Source organism: Ostrea edulis, chromosome 8, assembly GCF_947568905.1.
Source record: "Ostrea edulis chromosome 8, xbOstEdul1.1, whole genome shotgun sequence".
In the NCBI taxonomy this organism is placed as follows: Eukaryota; Metazoa; Mollusca; class Bivalvia; order Ostreida; family Ostreidae; genus Ostrea; species Ostrea edulis.
In genome coordinates, this window is record NC_079171.1 from 26279909 (window position 1) to 26300678 (window position 20770).

Below are 20770 nucleotides of genomic sequence, written 5' to 3' on the forward strand. Positions count from 1 at the left end.
TCTTTCTTATTTACAGGTTGACTGTGTTCTCTAATACAACCTTCTCTTACGTACTTAACTAAGTCAGAGTCACAAGGATTGTATAATCCCGACATATTATGTGCCCAAGTAATAGCATAAGTAGCCTCTTCAATCTTTGAAGAGGACTTGAACGTTTTTGCAAGATAAGTCAGATATATTGCAACATGGACATCAGTAGCTGGTAAATAATTAATATTCGGTGTAAATGTCTTGCACCACTTGGGAGAAATTGTTGAAGGCATACCTATATTTCTTTGTTGTATTTTCTGCTTTCGACTTCAGGCAGTAGTTGGGTAAGGACTCGGCGAGTTCCAAAAGAGATGGATCCTGGGCGCTGTTAAACAGAGATGTCCACCTACCAACCGAAAATATTTCTGCAAAACGTACAAAGTGAATAACAATTTAAAATATCAATCAAATCAGTTCAATTCAGTGTGTATCAGGGCCAAATCTCTGCAATACACAACTCGTAAAACTTTCGTTTGGGTAAAATTTCATGTACACGTACATGAGTATCTAAAACCAAGAAAACTATAATCCAGCGTCTGCAGTACAATAGCATACCAGGACCTTAAACAATAATAAGAATTTTTTTATCAATATTACTCATAATTCATCTGCAGTACCACTGTACCAGGTCCATTAATTTCTATATGCACACCAGGAACACTATCCACTGCAATGTACATATCACAAACAACATAAGAACAAGCACGCCTAATGATCACCATGCGTAACAACATTCGATGATTATTATACATCACAACCCACTGGCATCAAGTCTTATTACTAATACTGGTGATAAAAACCTGTCCGAACCAAAAACCGTGTTTTTGTTTTGACCCTGTACATAGCTTCCAGACACATCTTTGAACTCTAAAATATCTATGACATATTCATGAGTGGCACATTTGTCTTTATATATGTAAGGCCAAAAAGAAGCCGATTTCCACTTTGGCACCACTAATGTTCCTACAGCTTTGCTACTTATGAGATACTTTACAGTTTTTACAACTAAGAAAATAGGCGGAACGAACCAATTATTTTCTAACTCCCACTTTTGCGTAAACGAATCGACAGCTTCTGTGCCTGGGTTCCAAAAAAGCGAATTAAATCTATGCAATTTTTTGTTTTTTGCACTAGCAAATCTATCAATAGTATGTGGACCATATAAAGAGTCAATAAACTCGAAAAATTCATGAGACACACCCCAGTCTTCATAATCAACAAGTTTACTTAAATAATCAGCTTTTTTATTTTTGTCTCTAGGGATCCACTGAATATCGATAGAAATGCTATGCTTCCTGCAGAATGAAAATATATTGAGAGCTATTTCTTGTAAATCTCTTTTCATACTACCAGACTGCAAAATATGTGAACCATTTGACACATCTTTTAAACACCATTTTATCAAATGATACTAAGGCTAATTATATTGCCCTCATTTCTCTCCATGTTGAACTTCTGTTCATTTCATGTTCATTCCACATCTGGTGGAAAAACTGTTGGTCTAATCCCACTGTATATGCTCCAGCGCCTACAGCGCTAGTATCTGAATACACTAGTGTACTCGGTCTCTCTGTAATCTTAATTTTTAGGTCACCTGAATTCATTCAGGTGACCTATTGCTATCTGTTTTTGTCCGTCGTCGTGCGTTAACATTTGAACATTTTCAGCTTCTTCTCTGAAACCCCTGAACCAATTTTGGCATATAGCATCTGTGGGTGGAGGGGAACAAAAATTGTGAAATTCGTGGTCCCTGCTCCCCTGGGGCCTGAGGGGTGGGGCAAAAACCATCAAAATGAGTGTAATTTTAAAAAATCTTCTTTACTCCTGGACATCAAGAAGCCAAACTGTGGGCATACTTATAATGAGCGTTGAGCCCTCTACCAAAATTGTGAAATTCATGGCCCCTGGGGCAGGGGTTCTTGTGTTAGGGTGGGGCTCTATTGGTCATATAGTGAAAATGTAGAAATTCTTTGAAAATCTTCTTCTCTGTCTCTGGGTACTAAGTAGACAAACTAATAGCATGGTAATGATGAGCAAGGATGCCTCTTAATACCTCCCCCCCTCCCCCCGCAACAAGTTGTGGGTGGGTATACTGGAATCGGGTTGTCCGTCTGTCTGTCCGTCCGTAGACGCAATGGTTTCCGGGCTCTAAAGCATTGTCCTTTCCACCTACCGTCACCATATCATATATCTGGACTACCCATGGGATGAAGATGTTCCTTATCGATTTTGGGGTCAAAAGGTCAAACGTAAAGCACACTGGACATCGAAGTAGTAATATGGTTTCCGGGCTCTATAAAGTGTTATCCTTTCCACCTACAGTCACCATATCATACATATGGACTACCCCTAGGATGAAGATGTTCCCTATCGATTTTGGGGTCAAAAGGTCAAAGGTTAAGCGCACTGGACATTGAAGTAGCAATATGGTTTCCGGTCTCTAAAGCGTTATCCTTTCCACCTACAGTCACCATATCATACATATGGACTACCCATGGGATGAAGATGTTCCCTATTGATTTTGGGGTTAAAAGGTCAAAGGTCATGCGCACTGGGCATCGAAGTAGCAACACTCAGAAAAGAGGTAGTTTATACCTATTACCAACACCCTTTGGGAGATTGGGGTAAGCGGGGGGGGTATTCTTAGTGAGAATTGCTCACAGTACCTCTTGTTAAAAATTGTGAAATTTATGGTCCCTGGATCAGGGGTTCTGGTGATAGGGTGGGGCTCTATAAGTCATATAGTGAAAATGCATTATTTCTTTGAAATTCTTCTTCTCTGTCCTTGGGTATTAAGTAGACAAACCAATAGCATGGTTATGATGATCAAGGATGCTTCTTTCAAAACTGAAATTTATGGCCCCTGGGTCAGGGGTTCTGGTGCAAAGGCGGGGCTGACCACATAGCTATTCAATGTTTCTTCCATCCAAAAGTACAATTTTTTTATGTTCTTATTCGTTCCACTCAAACGAACATAAATAATTTATAAAATAAACACAAACACGTATAATAGGATGTGAAGCGCTCTGATAGTGCAGTTTAATTATTTCGAAAGACGAAGAGCGATATAGAAAATAATTTGAATATGAAACTTTAAATACCTAAATTTTTGGTAACTGATAGTTTATCATTAATGTTTTCTCTCACATAGCCATCCTTAACTTTTTCTGACCGCCACCGCCCATGCTTTTTAAACAATCTGTCACTAATACCAGCTGCTGCAGCTGATGTTGCCCCGCCCGACCGTAGGCTATGAAGACCAAACTTGCTCTTGTCTAACCCTATTTCTCCAAAAGCGTCCAAAACGATTTCTCGTGCCCTCGTATAAGACAGAGGACGATTATCTCTCCTAATCTTATATGTATTAGTATTTTTACAAAATGTCAAAGATCTGAATAAATATTCGAGGAACTAACTTCAACATCCAACAATTTAATGTATTCTTCTAAAGTATGAACAGGACAAGTATCACCATGAGTTCTAGCAATACACAACTCATGCCCTTCTTTATAAACATCCGTCTTACTTTTGACAATGTTTATTCTCATGCAAACATTATCAAATGACAAATCGCTAAGTTTAATATTTACCAGCTCAGAAAATCTTAGGAACCCTGCAAAACCTAACAAACACATACATAAAGTGCGCATTTTATACAAATTGTTCGATTTGTATCTCCTAGCCAATAATTTCAAATGATCTGGTGTAATTGGTTCTTTCTTCACAACAGGCTTGGAAGTCTCTCTTATCGCACCCTCCTTTGTTAACTTCACTAACGCAGATTCACATGGATCTTTTAGTCCTGCTAACTGATGGGCCCAACTTATAGAATGTGTAGCTAGTTGAATTTTGTTTGATGATTTGTAATCTTTAGCGATAGAAATTAAATATAGAGCCACATGTTCATCCGCTGCGGGTAGTGCAGAAATAGACGGCAGAAAAGTGCCGCACCATCGACAGAAAGCATTGAATGCGTACCTGTATTGACTCGATGTATTGCCTGCTCTTGATTTAAGACAGAAAGTTGGTAAAAGGTCCCGTAGCTGTTGTAATCGCTGATCTTCAATCCTTACACTATCGGACCACCTTCCCGTTTTAAATATATCTGAAAAATGTATATAACGGAATACAAAAATTAATTTTTAAAACTAGAAAAGTTCTACATATGGTGCACCAGGATCCTTAATCAACTGCAATACACCAAATACATATACATAGATGTATTAGGACCAAATATCATCTGCAATACATCTAACCAATAAAACAATTTGGTGAAAAAATTCCAAGCTCATCTGCAATACACCCAAAAACATATCTACATTTCTATACCGAACCCATCATGAATTCGTCAACAGAAACTTGAGCATTCCTTGCATCCAACTTAATTGCCAGTATTCCAGAAGTAAAATATTTAGACCCAAACAAACATGTTTTGTTGTTACCCTGAATAAGTATGTCTGTACATTCATTAAACAACAAAGCATCTTTAACATACCATCTATATATCGTATCTTTATCAAAGATAAACGGTCAAAAAACGGCAGAGGGCCAGTTTGGAACAATTAAGACCCCAAAAGCTTTGCAGACAATTAGATGTTTAATAGCTCGGACGACCAAGTAAATTGGGGGTACTAACCAATTGTTTTCGTGTTCCCAGTTTTGGGTAAAACAGTCGATGGCTTCTGAGCCAGGATTCCAAAATTTTGAATTATACCGTTCCAGCTTGCAGTTATTATAATTTGCAAATCTGTCAACAGTAAAAGGCCCAAACAAGCTGTTAACAAAGTCAAAAAACGTTACGGTAACACCCCAATCATCATGATCTATGATATTGCTCAGAAAATCAGCTTTCTCATTTTCTAGTCTGGAAATCCATTGAATGTCAATTGAAATTTTTTGCTCTACACACATCTTGAAAATATTATAAGCAAGGGATTGTAAATGATGTTTCATACTACCCGACTTAACAATTTTTACGCAACTCTGATTATCAGTGAACCATTTTACTTCTTTGTTCACCAAACTATCTTTAAAGGAAGCTAAAGCTAACTCAATCGCTCTAAGCTCTCTCCACGTAGAGCTCATACTCCTCTCAAACTCTTTCCACATTAAGTGAAACGTTTTTGAATCAGCTTCAACCGTGTAAGCTCCTGAAGCGGAACTACTTGCGTCAGAGTAAATAATGACACTTTTCTTAATCGGCGTGTGTAAATATCGTGTTTTTTCTGAATGTATACATTGTAGCCAAAAATTACATTCATTTAGAACCTCATTCTTATGCGTAAATACAATATTTTCGTCCCATGACTTTCTAAATGCTATCTCTATAGAAGAGAATCTTGTCATAATGCTACATATGTTACCCATAACTGGTGACATTGACATTATTTTTCCCACAACTCTCGCCAATTGTCTCGCCGTCACTTTAGGAAAACACTTCACCAATTGCTGTAAAGAAGCAATTGTGTCGTCAAGACGTCTTTTGGGCACTGAAATAGAAAAAGACTTTGAATCCCACAAAATTCCTAACCATTCTAAATTCTGAGTTGGATAAAATACTGATTTTTCAATATTGATAAGTAGCCCAAATTCTGATAAACTACTTTTGATGAATTCAGAAACTGACAAACATTCGTGTTTAGATGATGCGAATACGAAACCGTCATCTAGGTAAAGAACTATTTTAATTCCCCTTTTTCTCCAGAATTTAACAATAGGTCTTAGACATTTCGTAAAAATAAATGGAGCGGATGACAAACCAAACGGAAGCACGGTATAACAATAAAACTTGTCATTCCATGAGAACCCGAGATATGTTTGGAAACTATCAGATATATCTATATGATGGTAACCGGATTTAAGATCAAATTTTAAGCAATAACAATCTTTTTCAAAATAATCGATGGCTGTTTTCCAATCTTCAAACTTTATTTTTTCATATCTCACATAATTATTCAGTCTACTCAAATCTAGTATCAATCTCTTTTTCGACCCGTTTTCTGCTACGCTGAGAGGACTTACAATATATGGTTTGTTTGTAACTTCTACGACACAACCCGCCTTAATTAACTGAGATATTTCTGATGTGACAAAATCAGCGTTAATTTGTGCATATTTATTATTTCTAAAATTCATAGACGGTGGTATGGAGATAAAAGGAATTTCATAACCAGAATGTACTATTTTCAAAATATATTGAAAAGCCCCTATTTCCTCCCATTTACTGTAATGCCTTTTTAGACTATGTTTTATACCGCATTCCGTTTTACTCTTTTCAACAACACAAGTCAAACAACCTGTATACTTATCATTGACTTTGAGTGGCCTTTCCCTTTGGGCAGTTGGACTTCCAGTGCCCTGTTGCGAAACAGTTGAAACAAACGTCGTACGGCATAGGCTGTCTCCTTGACTGCTTGTTTCTGCCCTGGCCGTAGAGAAATGGCTGTTGTTGCTGCTGTTGAAACGCAGGAAAGGGTTGAAAAGTATTAGAAGCCCCAGGAAAAGCCAATTGAGCTGGAGATCCCGCTGCTGCTGGTGTTTTTTGCGTCCCATAAGGCTGAAATCTCTTGTTCTGCTTTTGGTGTCTGAGGGCCCTGTTTTCTGCACTGCGGATCTTCTTTTCATCATCAGAGTTGTCTGCGATTTCGTTACACTGATATTCGTTGACGGTTTTCCACCCTGCAGGAGACGAGTCTGCTATGCGTATATGCTTCTGACGAGTTTTCAGTTTTTTTACTTAGGTCGGAAATAATGCTCAATGACTCCGAATATTTCAAATCAAAGGCTCTCGACTCTAATTTCTCTAAGCCCTCTAGTAACTCAGCATTAAACTCAAATTGAATTCGGTTACCTTCGGACTTGATCTTGTGCAGAGAATTTTCTTTTAGCTTCTTTGAAATCGACTCTGACTGCTCGGCTTTTAATTGTCCCGAGAAAGTTTTAAATTGGGACTGTATAACTCCCGTAAATAATTTGACAATATCTGAGACTTCCAGTGTAGAATTCCCTCCTGTGTTTTCTTTTGTCAATCTATCAGTATCTAAAGTCAGCTCGTCACCCGAATCGCCCATATTACGTGTCATAGAGAGAGTAAAAAAGACGTGTTATCTGCACTTAAAAGAGCCTTCGAATGGCTATAAATCTTTTCGCGCTAACAGCGGTCAGTTAAAACCCGTGCTATGAATATTTAAATGTCACCTGACAAGGTGACCAGCATTACAACCAATAGATTACAGGTATAAATAAACACGAACACGTGTTATTCCACCTTTAATAAATACATATATTTAAACACAAACCTAATTCAAACATTGGAAGGTTGTTACATGATACTCAGGTGACCTATAAGGCCCCTGGGCCTCTTGTTCTTCCATTGTAATTTCTGATATTCTGTAACCAAAATTTTAATTCTTTCATCGTGTTAACAGAAAACTTGAAATGTAGTAAACTGTCCCATGAAGGTTTTAAAACAATTTCCATATAGCAATATCTTGTCATCAATCTGCAAACATTACCCATAACTGAATGCAATGACATTATTTTGCCGACCACTCTGGCCAGTGCCCTAGCTCACACTTTAGGTAAATCTGAAAGAAACTGAACAATGTTTGCCTCAATGTCTTGAATTCTTCTTTCTGGAATAGAAATATTAAATGCTTCCGAGTTCCATCTGATACCCAACCAATCTAAATCTTGCACTGGACTGAAAATAGATTTTTCATGATTTATTAAAAATCCTGCCTTATCTAAGGATGACTTGATGAAACTGGAAATTCTCTGACACTCTTCAAATGACTCTGACATGGCTATGCCATCATCTAAATAAAGAACAATCTTTATATTGTTAGAACGCCAATACTTGACCATAGCCCTTAAACATTTGGTGAATATATAAGGGGCTGTAGACAAACCAAACGGAAGAACTGTAAAACAGTAGTAATTATCTTTCCACTGAAAACCAAGGAACGTTTGACATTCCTTACAAATATCTATATGGTGGTAACTCGATTTCAAGTCAAACTTAATGCAGAAGCAATCTTTCTCAAAATATTCTAAAGCCACTTTATAATCTTCAAATTTTACTTTGTCTCTTTTCAAATATGAATTTAACACACTAAGATCTAAAATCAAACGCTTTTCTCTGTTTTCTGCGACACTCAAGGGGCTTACTACAAATGGTCTGAATGGTACCTGTATAACACAACCTGATTTAATTAAGTCTTCAATGCTTTCTGAAACAAAGGAAGTTATGTGAAGCAGATTTGTTATTCTTCAAGTGAATTCTAGGTGGGTTAGATGCAAAAGGAATGTTATACCCATTTTTAATAATTCTCAAAATATCATCGAAAGCACCTATCTTTTTCCAGAAATCATAATGATTGTGCAAACTATTCATCACTCCTGTATACGACTCATTTGAATCTCTTATCGATAAGAACTTGTGATGTTCCATCATTATCTCATTATCTGTTATCTGATCAAAACATATCTACAGGTAATATATACTTATCATCAATATCACTTTGAACTGGAGCCTGTACTGCTGGTGTATTGAATGTTGAGGGGACATCTTGTTTTCCAATGCCCTGTCTGGAAGCACTTGTAGCAGACGTCACTGGGCTGAGGTGTCCGTCTACTACCTGAGCGAAAGGGCTGGATAAACTGACTGGTGCCGGCTTGTTGTAGAGTGTTTGTCTGTTGCAATGCAAGCGCTTAAAGCTGAGCAGCAGAATCAGCAGCAGCAGATGGGACGGGTTTATTGTAGGGTTGGAAACGAGACTTCTTGTTTTGTTTACTGCTCCTGAGGGCTCTGTTCTCGGCGCTCCTGATCTTTTTCTCGTCATCCGAGTCATCGGCGATATCATTACATTGATACTCCTGTACCGTCTTCCACCCTGACGGGGAGCCGTCTGCAATTCTGATATACTTTTGTCCGGTTTTAAGCTTTTCATTAATTCTTTTAACAACTCTTTCATTGTGAGACGATAAATCTCTTAGCTTATCACGCTCTTCTAACAGTTCCTCGTTAAATAAATATTGTACCCTATTTCCCTCGTATATCAGCTTACCAGCTATGTTTTCTCTGAGTTTCTTAGAAAGTTGTTGAGCTGAGGATTTACTGTCTTCCTGAAGTTTCTCTGATAATTGCTGAAATTGGGTGGAAATCGCAGTTGACAATAGCTTGACTGCGTCAGTCAATGCAAACGAATTAGACGTGGACTGAGTTTTCTGATGACTTAGGAATTTCTCCCGGTGTCTCGTCAGTCATAAGAATATCGTCCTCGTTATCCATGAAGATAAATTTGTAGAAACGTCTGACTGTACTGAGAGAGAGCCTTCGAATGGCGTAAACTTTTACATACAGTAACGCGTGCGTGCTTTATTAGAATACCTGTAGAACAGGTATTCTATAAATACGGTAACCAATCAGATCGGCAGTCTACATAACAAACATCAGATAAACACGTGTTCGATAGATACACGTGTTGTGATAACTTCAATAAATACATTTATAATGGCCTTGTTGACATATACCCAGTAGAGAAGTAGAAGGTAATTTTTCAATAATACAGTAAACAGAACAAGATTACCATGAATCATTGAATATAAATTTCTAATGCTATCTACTTCTGTATTGAGTATTTATATTGTCAGTTTCAAATAAAACATCACAAGTAAATCAGATTTTCTCAATGTTTTTATCTATATTATTATATACTGAAATATGACATATTAAATTTCCGTCCCCGATAAACACTCCCCCTCGCCCTATCACAATAAAGAAAAAACGGAGCGGACCATTTCTGCCCCCGATAAACACCCCCCCTCGCCCTATCTCAGTAAAGAAAAAACGAAGTGGACCATTTCCGCCCCCGATAAACACTCCTTCCTTGCCCTATCACAATATAAAAAAACGGAGCGGACCATTTTCGCCCCCGATAAACACTCCCCCATCGCCCTATCAAAATTTTAAAAAAAACCCGGAGCGGACCATTTCCGCCCCCGATAAAAACTCCAGAGCCACTAGCAGTCGGGTCTTCACCTGAAAAGTAAATAACAATTTTAGAGACATGTTTTAAATGCAATAAATCAGTCAGTTATTTTCAAATATTTTCATTATCATTTACTTTCTCCTTCTCCTTGCAGTTCTTCATCCGATCTACTTGCCTCTTCCTCCAACCGCTTGGATCTGCTACTTCCAAGCGGTGGATTATGGCCCTCCCCTCCTCAGTCCTGGACACTCGGTCCACCACCTTGTGATCTGTTATGACTGTGCAGTCGTCTACAAAAATTGATGTTGTGTTAATCTCAGCACACTTGACATATTCATTGAAGACAAGTTTTATTTCAACGTGTATGCTAAATTCCTTACTGGCTATCAAATCACACCATAATGCTTCAATGACGCCACCCTCTCCCTCAGTAAACGTCCATCGTCCATGGCTTGGTATTTGGACAGTTTGGCATGTTGAAATTGATGGCTGGAAAATGTCATATAACTGTGTATAAAATCATCCCTGATGAAATGTAACATGCACATAACTGGGGGAAAAACTATCAATAAATGCATACCACATTCTCTTCCTCCTCTTCTATCTCCTCGATGAGGGGACCCCGTTCTTCTGTTGGGTTGTCTTCTATCATCTTATGCCAAAAACAATATGATATTAATCATATGAAAGAAAATCCTTGCTACGGTTTATGCAAATACCAAACAAAAATATGCATACCAGTTGATCTCTGTTCCTCATGACAGTTTTTATGGCTCTCGTGACCTTCACCGCGTCCGCCTTCCTCTGGGTGATGATATAAAAACTATCCTGAGTGGCGGACCGGTGATTCATCTGAGCTGCCAACTTTTCCTTTGAAAGGGGGAACCTGTCTCCGACCTGTAAAAGAGGGTAGAAATGTTCCATTTCTTTACCTATGCATTCATAGTTCCATTCTTACGTTTTTGATCAAATTACTTTAAAATGTACCGATGTGGCGGTCCCCTGCCTCATCTTCGTTCCCGAGATGTCCTTCTCGAGACCAGCCGCCTTCCAGATTGATTTGATGGCCTGGTCCATGGTTGATGTCGTCATTGGTCCGGGCGATGGTGTTCTGCTGGGGAAAGTCACGAAGACAGGTGCAGAGTCTTCCTCCAGGGAGCTGTTGTACCCAGGCAACCTGGCTCTCCCCTTCAGGAATCCCTGCACCTGCCTCCAGAGACGATCCTCCAGCACCAGGGTCACTGGCGAGATCTGACCAGTCTTGTGGGCTGCGATCTAAAAGATAATCCAACACTGATTATACTCTTGTGTCTTTCACATTGATAAAGGTGACGTTTTATTTGTGTCATGGAAGGAAGACTTACCACACACACACGGCAGTCCCCCTGCAGCTCGGCATTCTTCAAATGCCGCAGCTTAAAGTTGACGAGGGCCCCACCCTCTGACCGTTGTCAATAATAATGTTGAGGACGAGGAAGTTCCGGACCAACACCAACTCCCTCTCCAGCACGACTTCCTGTAATGGCTTTTGAAAGTCCTCCACGATCCGTTCCGCCTGTTGGTATATCTCAGACTCCTGGAATCGCTGGCTGTCCTCCGGCTCTATCCTTTGCTCTGTAAATAAACAATACATTAAAGATAATGGGAGATAAACTACTACTCTACCAATTACCAAAGGGTAGTATTTAATGTACCATCGTCAGTGACTCTTTTAGCGACACGCCGCTTGTTGATCGAGGTCTGTAACGACCTCGCTCATCTCTGCAAGCGTGCGGCCACCTGTGTGTAGGGCCTGATTTCCAGCTCATTCACGTCCATCAGGTACTCATACAAGTCTCTGAGGGACCCTATGAAAATTAAGAAAGCAAATTCTAGGAAAATGTCACTAAAGGTTCAGATTCATAATTCCAATACAATATCTCAGATTGTGTATTCATAATAGTTTACCAATATAACTTCTTATTGTCCCTGGTGCATATTTATCCGTTGCCCAGGAAAACCACAGGTTTCGTACGCGGACCACATCCACAACAGAGGCGACTGCCAGGGTAGGGTCCAGATGTCGCCAAACGTTCAGCACTTGTTGACAGTGCTGATCCGCTACCCTGGACTCCCTGTTCCGCTCCAGGGACATCTGCCATTCTTTAAAGGCAGAGATGTGCTTCACTGCAAAGATACATGAGATATGATTTTAACATGGAATAGGTATAGGGTTATCGTATACACATGCAAAATCAGACTTACTGTCGTAAACAATCTTAGTTATCCCATTCCAGGGAGTGATCAGGCTTGCTACTCCTAGCTGCACTGGTCCCGAGGTGGAGGGCTCCTTGTTGGTGGTTTTAAAGAATTTATTATGACATGATAGTGAACAATAATCTAGAGTGGGGATCAAAGTAAATTAAGTCATTGCAAACCATCACTTACCTTCCGGTCACTTGGGACGACTGTGCAGTCATTACCACTGCATGCCTGGCCATCTTGTGCGTATGCACAAGATGCGTGTCCAGGCGAAGGAAGGCTTTTCCGCACTTGGGGCAGTCCTTTAGTCTGAAGAAGGAACAATGGATTTTGAAAAAGAAAATGAAAATTAATAGTACCTTTCGATGCATGAAGAATATGATTGTTCGGTTTTAATATGCCACTGGTTCTTACTTCGACTTGTTCTTCCTTGCCTCCACCCTGGACCTCTTGTGTACGGTCCAGAGATGGCGAGGAAGGTGGACAACCTCCACTCCACACTCCGGACAGGCGGTCCTGGTCCTCGGGCCGGCCACCTTCCTCTTCTTTGCAGGACTCTTTGATGTTATCGTCTGTAAATGAAAAACTCATTGAATTACAATCCACACATATTAATAGTTTATGGTAATAATTCTAACAAATCTTAGAAATGAAGTACGTTACCCTCTTCCTCTTCCCCCTCACTGGAGGAGACTTCCCCAGATTCTGGGAAAGGCGTGAAGATGGGTCGTCTTCCGCCTCCACCACTCAACTTCGAGAGGCTCGTCCTCCGAAGTCTGAAATAGTTGTAGTTGTTATTGAATATGTAATCTAGCAAGAGAACCAAGTGACTAGAAGCTCTAAGTTAAATACTTACATCCTCCTGGTCAGAGACCTGGGCTGCCTCTTCCTCGCCAGATGTCTGAAATAGTTATAGTTTTTATTGAATATGCAATCTAGCAAGAGAACGAAGTGACTAGAAGCTTTAAGTTAAATACTTACATCCTCCTGGTCAGAGACCTGGGCTGCCCCTACTGCTTCCTCGCGAGTGGTCTGAAATAGTTGTAGTTGTTATTGAATATGCAATCTAGCAAGAGAACCAAGTGACTAGAAGCTCTAAGTTAAATACTTACATCCTCCTGGTCAGAGACCTGGGCTGCCTCTTCCTCGCCAGATGTCTGAAATAGTTATAGTTTTTATTGAATATGCAATCTAGCAAGAGAACGAAGTGACTAGAAGCTTTAAGTTAAATACTTACATCCTCCTGGTCAGAGACCTGGGCTGCCCCTACTGCTTCCTCGCGAGTGGTCTGAAATAGTTGTAGTTGTTATTGAATATGCAATCTAGCAAGAGAACCAAGTGACTAGAAGCTCTAAGTTAACTACTTACATCCTCCTGGTCAGAGACCTGGGCTGCCTCTTCCTCGCCAGATGTCTGAAATAGTTATAGTTTTTATTGAATATGCAATCTAGCAAGAGAACGAAGTGACTAGAAGCTTTAAGTTAAATACTTACATCCTCCTGGTCAGAGACCTGGGCTGCCCCTACTGCTTCCTCGCGAGTGGTCTGAAATAGTTGTAGTTGTTATTGAATATGCAATCTAGCAAGAGAACGAAGTGACTAAAAGCTTTAAGTTAAATACTTACAATCTCATCTATCCTCTTGATACAGACTCGTAATTCCTTACGAGGGAAGTTTGGCAACTCGATGTTCGCTCCTCACTGAAATACAGGATCATAATGATAATATCAATCAATCAGTCAAAGTCAATCAGTAACTTGTATATTATTGGAAGCAGTGACGTCTTATTTTGTAAATGGCTCCGTACTTTGTTGACCGTAATCCTCCTTTTCGACGTATAGCTGAAATTAGGGCCCTTGGGTGGGGGTGACCGGGGTTTTAACCTCCACAGGTTGGGGTTATGGGGGTTCACTTCGTACCTGTCTAACGTCGGTATCTACAGAAAGGGGGATAACTTTATAAAAAATTCCAAAACGGATCTTGCCTGGTAAATAGAAAAAAATAATTATAAGGTAGTGTTACCTGAAAGTCAGAATTAAACGACACTTTTCGATAGAGTGAGTTGAACTCACCAGTGGTGAGTTCAACTACTCATCCCCCCTCCTCCATCTCCTCTTCTTCCTCCCTCGATACAACCTCCTCCCCCACCTTCTCTCCGTCGCCCATGTTGTCATCTGTAACATGAAATGATTTTAATGCTTACTGTAGATGGGTATCTGTCTGGGTTATCAGTATTTCGTGTATGTAGGCATCGGTACGATGGTACATGTATGCATTAACAATTATTTGGGTACCTGTTTGAAGGCATCTGTATATGGGTTTCTGAATGTGGATACCTTGATATTGACACCAAAATGTAGGTACCTTTATGCGTGCTTGCATATGTAAGGAGAATACCATATCCTTGATATTTATCTCTTGGCTAAACGGGGATGTCATTTCAAGAATACATACTGTATCATTACACAACAGTTTACTATGTACGTAAACTTCATACTGTACATTTGATAAATCCACTATAACGTTAATATTGTGGTTTTACATATTACCACTACTTCTGTATACATCGCATATTTTGCTATACAACGTAGATACACTGTACACTGTACTACACATACAAAACGTTACGCAGAGGTAACTTTACTACTACTCTATGAGCATAAAGTTCTACCCATATTTACTCATTACTTTGATAGAATATACTCACTACTGGTACATTATGATGTGTGAAACAATATTACATGTACAATATGCAAACTTGAGATTACTTTTACTATAAAGTTATAGGATAAGAGAAAATGACAAAGCTGTTTGCAATGCATTACGGTATTTACTAAATATATTGAATAAAGATGAACTTACCTCAGAAGTGAAGTGAAGACAATCTGGTTTATAAGAGAAATTAAGTGAAGTTTTCAATAGACAAAACACTGGGTGCCAACTATCTCTGTGCACGCCTTGCCTGCTACGCCCAAACTAACTCGCAACTGTTATTTCTAGTGAATATATATACAGGTATCTAAATTTAGACCTGGTGAACATCATTAACTTTACCTGTATGGAAACAAGTTAGGAATAAAATCATATACATCTAATTCTTTTATACAAGGTTAAAACTAGGGAAAGTAATTTGGACATAAAATGTGACAGGAAGTTACCTTAACCCTCCAGGGATAGGAACAGAGAGTCCCCTTGTTGTAGGAGTAGCTTATCTCCCTCACTGTTGGTATATCGCATATGGCAAAGAAGAATATCCTTGGCCGCCTATCCACCCAAACAGCTTTTGGCGTGGCATTGCTGTCCTTCCACCCATCGTTGATAAGGCGGCCAAGGCTATTGTCCTCTTCCGTCACATCTAGCCTGAATCATATTGATAGGCTTATAAAGGAAAAACATCATAAACAAAGTAACATATGGAATACTTCTTATAGTTTAAAATCTTAATTGTACGTATGAAGTGGTAAGTGAGACGTACCAGTAAGTTCGACCATCCAGGTCAAACTCAAACACATATGATCCATCTCCGGAATCCCTTTCGGTCAATCTCCCCCCTTTATTCTAGGAGGAAGTCTCATTTCCTAAAGTGCTCGACGGCAAACACGCCTCTTCCTAGAACAATAATGATTGGAATGTCAGAAGTCATAAATATATTCATATTTCGGACTAGTTCCTTGTTTTAAAAAAATTGTGACTCAATGCATACTTTTCAGAGAGCTAATCCATTGCTGTTTCAGCCTCTTCGTATCCTCCCCTTCCAGACACGCCTGGATCGCGACATCCATTGGATTCACTCTTACTATACATGTCTAATAAAATATAGCATTACAATATATTTGTGTATGTATATATGTATGTATGTATTGAAATCATGATTGTTTTGGGGTCAGGGGTCATCAGGCGTGGGGCCAATTTTTAAGAGTTTTCGGTCTAATTTTTTGTCACAATTAGTCGAGTGACATTATCGCAGGTGCAATTCATTTTTTCCACACAGAATTGGTCACAAACAATGCGAATAAAGAATAAGTAATGGTTTTCAGTCTAAATTCGTTGAAAAAATAAAATGCTCTTTAAGCAGAAATTAAAGGAAGCTATGTGAGATATGTCGCAATTACTTGAGTGACAATATCGCAGGTGCGATTTATTTTTACGACAAGCTATGGGATGCGAATAAAGAATAAGTAATGGTTTTCAGTCTACACTCCTTGAAAAAATAAGACTAAGTACTCGTAACATCCAAACAAGAGATTTCGTCCTGTTTCGCACTCCCATGTGAGCTGCCATATTTTATCGAACAAAGTCGCAATAATTGTTGTTGCAGAATTTATGGTTATTCAATACAATCATCTTATATTTAAAGAAGAAGTCCCAATATCTATCTGTATTTAAGCTGTGCTCTTTTGTAACAAGCACTTTAGGGCTGAAAATAGCAGTCTATTTCTGTGTAGTCGCGAATTATTTTTTCGACAAACTATGGGTTGCAAACAGTAGGTATAATGAATACTTAATGGATTTCGGTCAAAGTTCTTCGAAACAATAAAAGAAAGTACTCGTAACATCCGAAAGCGAGATGTCGTACTGTTTTGCACTCCCTTTTTGGCTGCCATATTTTAACGAACAGAGCCATAATAATTTTTGTTGCAGAATTTATGTTTGTTTAATGCAATCATCTCATATTTAAAGAAGAAGTCCCAATATATATCCGTATTTAAGCTGTACCCTCTTGTAACAAGCACTTTTGGTCTAAAAATGGCAGTCCAAAGTGGAATTCCAAAATCTCATTTCTGTAGTCGCGGATTATGTTTTCGACAAACTATGGGTTGCGAACAGTAGGTATAATGAATACTTAATAGTTTTCAGTCAAGGTCTTTGAAAAAATAAAAGAAAGTACTCGTAACATCCAAAAACAAGATGTCGTCCTGTTTCGCACTCCCTTTTTGGCTGCCATATTTATACTAACAGAGTCGTAAAAAAATTTGCAGAACTTATGTTTCTTTAATGCAATCATCTCATATTTAAAGAAGAAGTCTCAATATCTATCTGTATTTAATCTGTGCTCTCTTGTAACAAGCACTTTAGGGTTGAAAATGGCAAAGTCCAAGGTATTTTTTTTGAAAATCTGCATTTCTGTTGTCGCGAATTATTTTTTCGACAAACTAAGGGTTGGGAACAGTAGGTATTATGAATACTTAATGGTTTTCGATTTAAAGAGACACTACAGCTCATTTTGCGCAAAAATCATGAAATGACAATTTTCCCAGCACTTTCTCAATTTTTGTTGCATTTTTGAAAGTATGAACTTTGCGAAAATAACACTTATCTAAAGTTAAAAATTATCGTTTTAACGTAAATATTAATACTTTTTGATGGCCTATACACAAAATATCGAGTCTCTTCCTTTCGGTCTTCAGACGCATGCGCATAGACAGTAAACAGTGCAGCATGTCGTCCAGAGAGAGGAAGTGTAGTTGATAGATCTGGAATTTTGACAGATTCTGTGAGAAAAGAGGTAAAATTAGAATGAGATAAAACTCATACGTGAAATAAAATTTACCTTGGTATCAGTTTGACCGTTGGAAAACAAAGAGCTCGGAGAAACACATGTAACTCAGTGGCGGATCTAGGATTTCCGAAGAGGGGTGTGAAAGTCAAAAATTAGCCAAAGTAATCGGCCATTCTGGTGCAAAATTTGGATTTTCATTCACTATCTGTGGGGTAAAAAGGGAGGAGGATCCTGGCCCCCTAAATCTGCCATTGAGACTAGCTAGGAAGACACCACGTTTAAAAGTAAGTGCTATTTTTATCTGAACACGACACGTGTTAGTTGTAAAAACATCGGTCAGTGGGAACATGGAAGGTTTCTGTTGAAATAATGACCTTCCTGTTGAAATAATGATTTATAATTACTTATTACAAGGAGCAGGGAATAATCTTTTACTTGAAAGGTGAGTGTGGACCCCCTTGAAGGAGAATTTAAATAATTTCCTACATAACACCTTTGCTGTCATTCAAAACCACGTGATGTAAATAAGCATTCAAAAGTCCGAGTCAGCATGAAGAAACCTTTGAATTCCGAACGATCTTCAAAGCGCAGTTGAGAGTAAATTGATGCATCCCAATTGTTCAAAATTGTCAGTATCGATATGAAATTTATCATTTTATCAATACATGGTTTTAAAAACACTTTATTAAAATGTGGAAAATGAGCTGTAGTGTCTCTTTAAATTCCAAGAAAAAATAATAGTAAATATTCGTAAACTCCTAAAAGCAAAAATCGCCTCATTTGGTAGACCAAACTGCTGTCAAATCTTTACAAACAGAGTTGAAATTTTTTTGTGTAGAAAATCTATGTTTATTTAATGCAAGTACCTCATATTTAAGGGAAAAGTTCCGTTATCTATCTCTACTTAAGCTGTGCGCTCTTGTAACAGGCGATTTCAGTCTTTATGGTTTGAGCTTTCCTATTTGATATTTTAAGTAAAATTCGATTTGAGTACGAATTGAAGTACAGATGGATCTCTCCAGAAAATGTAGAAAATGTCAAGCTCAGCAATATGTTAATATAGCTAGTTTGAGCTTGACTTTTAACAATATCATTCAACACATTATATCTGCCTTTTGGAATCTATTTCCAGCAAATGAAATATTTAATATTTAACGTATGTTCTGACTTTATATTATTTATGACATTTTAAGGATAGAATTAAATATTGATATAAAATTCATATTTAAAAGGTCATGTTATAGGATCACACTATGGAGATACAAACTGACCATTGTCCATTATTCCATTCCTGTTCATTCCATACATAATGTTAGTGATGTAAAATACATTTATTATTCAAATTAAGTCAAAATGTACCTCCACTGTGGCGGACACACTTGAATTCACTAGCACTCTTCCATTATAGATATCCACCTTTAAGCAGTGTATCAAAGCATTGCAGCCGGACCGGTTGAACTTACTCTCGCCCTACATCTTGATGTCTACCTCACCCGACTTGTCACCAATGATGATGATCCTCCGTTTAGAGTTAGGAGTTTCAAGGACTTCTTTTATCTGTTTAATATAAATGGATGTTTAATATTAATGAATTTGAAGACAAATCATAATCAGGGTTGTAAATAACTCCATACCAAACCCCAAATGGGAGTGATATTTGACGTGAATGACAAACACTTGAAAATATTAGTGCCCGCATGGCCAATAGAAATTTTATCAGTACATGTACCATCTTAGAACCAGACCATCGTTTGAATCTTCTATTCACTTTCATCATCAGCAAAAAATGTTCTTAACCCTCAATTGCATCGCTATGACAGCCATGTCAAAACGCGAAAGAATACTACATATGTACATAGAACGCTGTATTGTGAATATGATATTGTCCAAAATACCCTGTTTAATGACAGGATTTTATTAAAGAGTTTTCCAATTACTATATGTTTATCAAGAGATGCCACTATTTTTTTTTTCATCTAGTTATTATTCTTCTTTTTTTCCTTGCCAATTTTGTGTAGAAGATTTCGCGGATTTGCTTCAAACTTTCAGGGCTAATGCATTACCATCTGAAGTTCAAACCGCCGTTTAAATTCTGGAAAATTTGCATCCGGTCGGAAATTATTTTCCCTTTCTCGATTTTCAGATGACCATTTTGTCTGTCCAAAAATGATAAATGCTAGAGTGCTGAAATTTTCAGTGATGCTAGACGACATGTTGTAGTTGTGCACCTGGGTTTTCAAAATTTCCGAAAGTGCCTAGTATGGAAGTTTGGTAGGGGTGGAAAATGGAGTTTTAAAAAGTGTCCAATTTTTTTCCACGTTTTAAATCAGAACTTCTTACTCGTAAATATTTTGTTTAGACAGATATAACAAAAGTTGTACAGTTTATTGAGATCTTTCGTGCCATGTAAAGAAATGGGCCCGTGGGCCTCATGGCTCTCCTGAACCATTGAATTTCTGTTACAACGATTAACTTTTTTCTCAGGAAACTTTTGATAAGACATGTAGAATAGAAGTTGTTCAGTTTTGCAAGATCTATCTGAGGATATAAAAATAGGCCTCCGGGCGTCATAGCTCGCATGAACAGTTGAAATTGTATCGCAATTAATAACATTAATAACTTTTTTCTCGAGAAACATTGAACAAAGGTTTTTCAGTTTCGCAAGCTTTAACTAACGATATTAAGAAATAGGCCTGCGGGTCTAATGGCTCACCTGAACAGTTGGATTATTGTTGCAATCTATAACATTTTTGTCAAGAAACTTTTAATAAGACTTATCGAACAAAAGTTGTTCTGTTTTGCACTATGTTTCGAATAACATCAAAAAAGGCGAACGGGCTTCATGGCTCGCCTGAACAGTATGATTAATGTCACAATCAATATTTGTTTTCTCGAGAGACTTTTGATAAGACATGTAGAACAAAAGTTGTTCAGTTTTGCGAGTTCTACCTATGATATCAAAACATAGGCCTCTGGGTGATATGACTTGCCTGATCAGTCGAATTTTT

General features: G+C 38.3%; 2 protein-coding genes and 1 long non-coding RNA gene across 3 annotated transcripts; all 3 read right to left on the reverse strand.

Moving 5' to 3' along the window:
- Window positions 1-6145: 6145 nt before the first annotated feature.
- Window positions 6146-7236, reverse strand: LOC125656897 (uncharacterized). Its single transcript, XM_056147273.1, has 2 exons — window positions 6881-7236; window positions 6146-6708 (listed from the first exon to the last, which is right to left on the reverse strand). Exons 1-2 carry the CDS (start codon window positions 7110-7112, stop codon window positions 6338-6340), a joined length of 603 nt encoding a protein of 200 aa, XP_056003248.1. The 5' UTR covers window positions 7113-7236; the 3' UTR covers window positions 6146-6337.
- A 2416-nt stretch (window positions 7237-9652) lies between these two features.
- Window positions 9653-12235, reverse strand: LOC125656143 (uncharacterized). The gene is made up of 8 exons (XM_056147274.1): window positions 11970-12235; window positions 11717-11869; window positions 11387-11636; window positions 11010-11297; window positions 10761-10919; window positions 10603-10674; window positions 10403-10511; window positions 9653-10312 (listed from the first exon to the last, which is right to left on the reverse strand). The coding sequence occupies exons 4-8, from the start codon at window positions 11112-11114 to the stop codon at window positions 10134-10136; spliced, it is 624 nt and encodes a 207-aa protein (XP_056003249.1). The 5' UTR covers window positions 11115-11297; window positions 11387-11636; window positions 11717-11869; window positions 11970-12235; the 3' UTR covers window positions 9653-10133.
- A 1541-nt stretch (window positions 12236-13776) lies between these two features.
- Window positions 13777-14344, reverse strand: LOC125656474 (uncharacterized). The gene is made up of 4 exons (XR_008798034.1): window positions 14285-14344; window positions 14070-14198; window positions 13888-13962; window positions 13777-13807 (listed from the first exon to the last, which is right to left on the reverse strand). It is a non-coding gene; the product is annotated as an uncharacterized LOC125656474 (long non-coding RNA).
- Between the last annotated feature and the right edge of the window lie 6426 nt (window positions 14345-20770).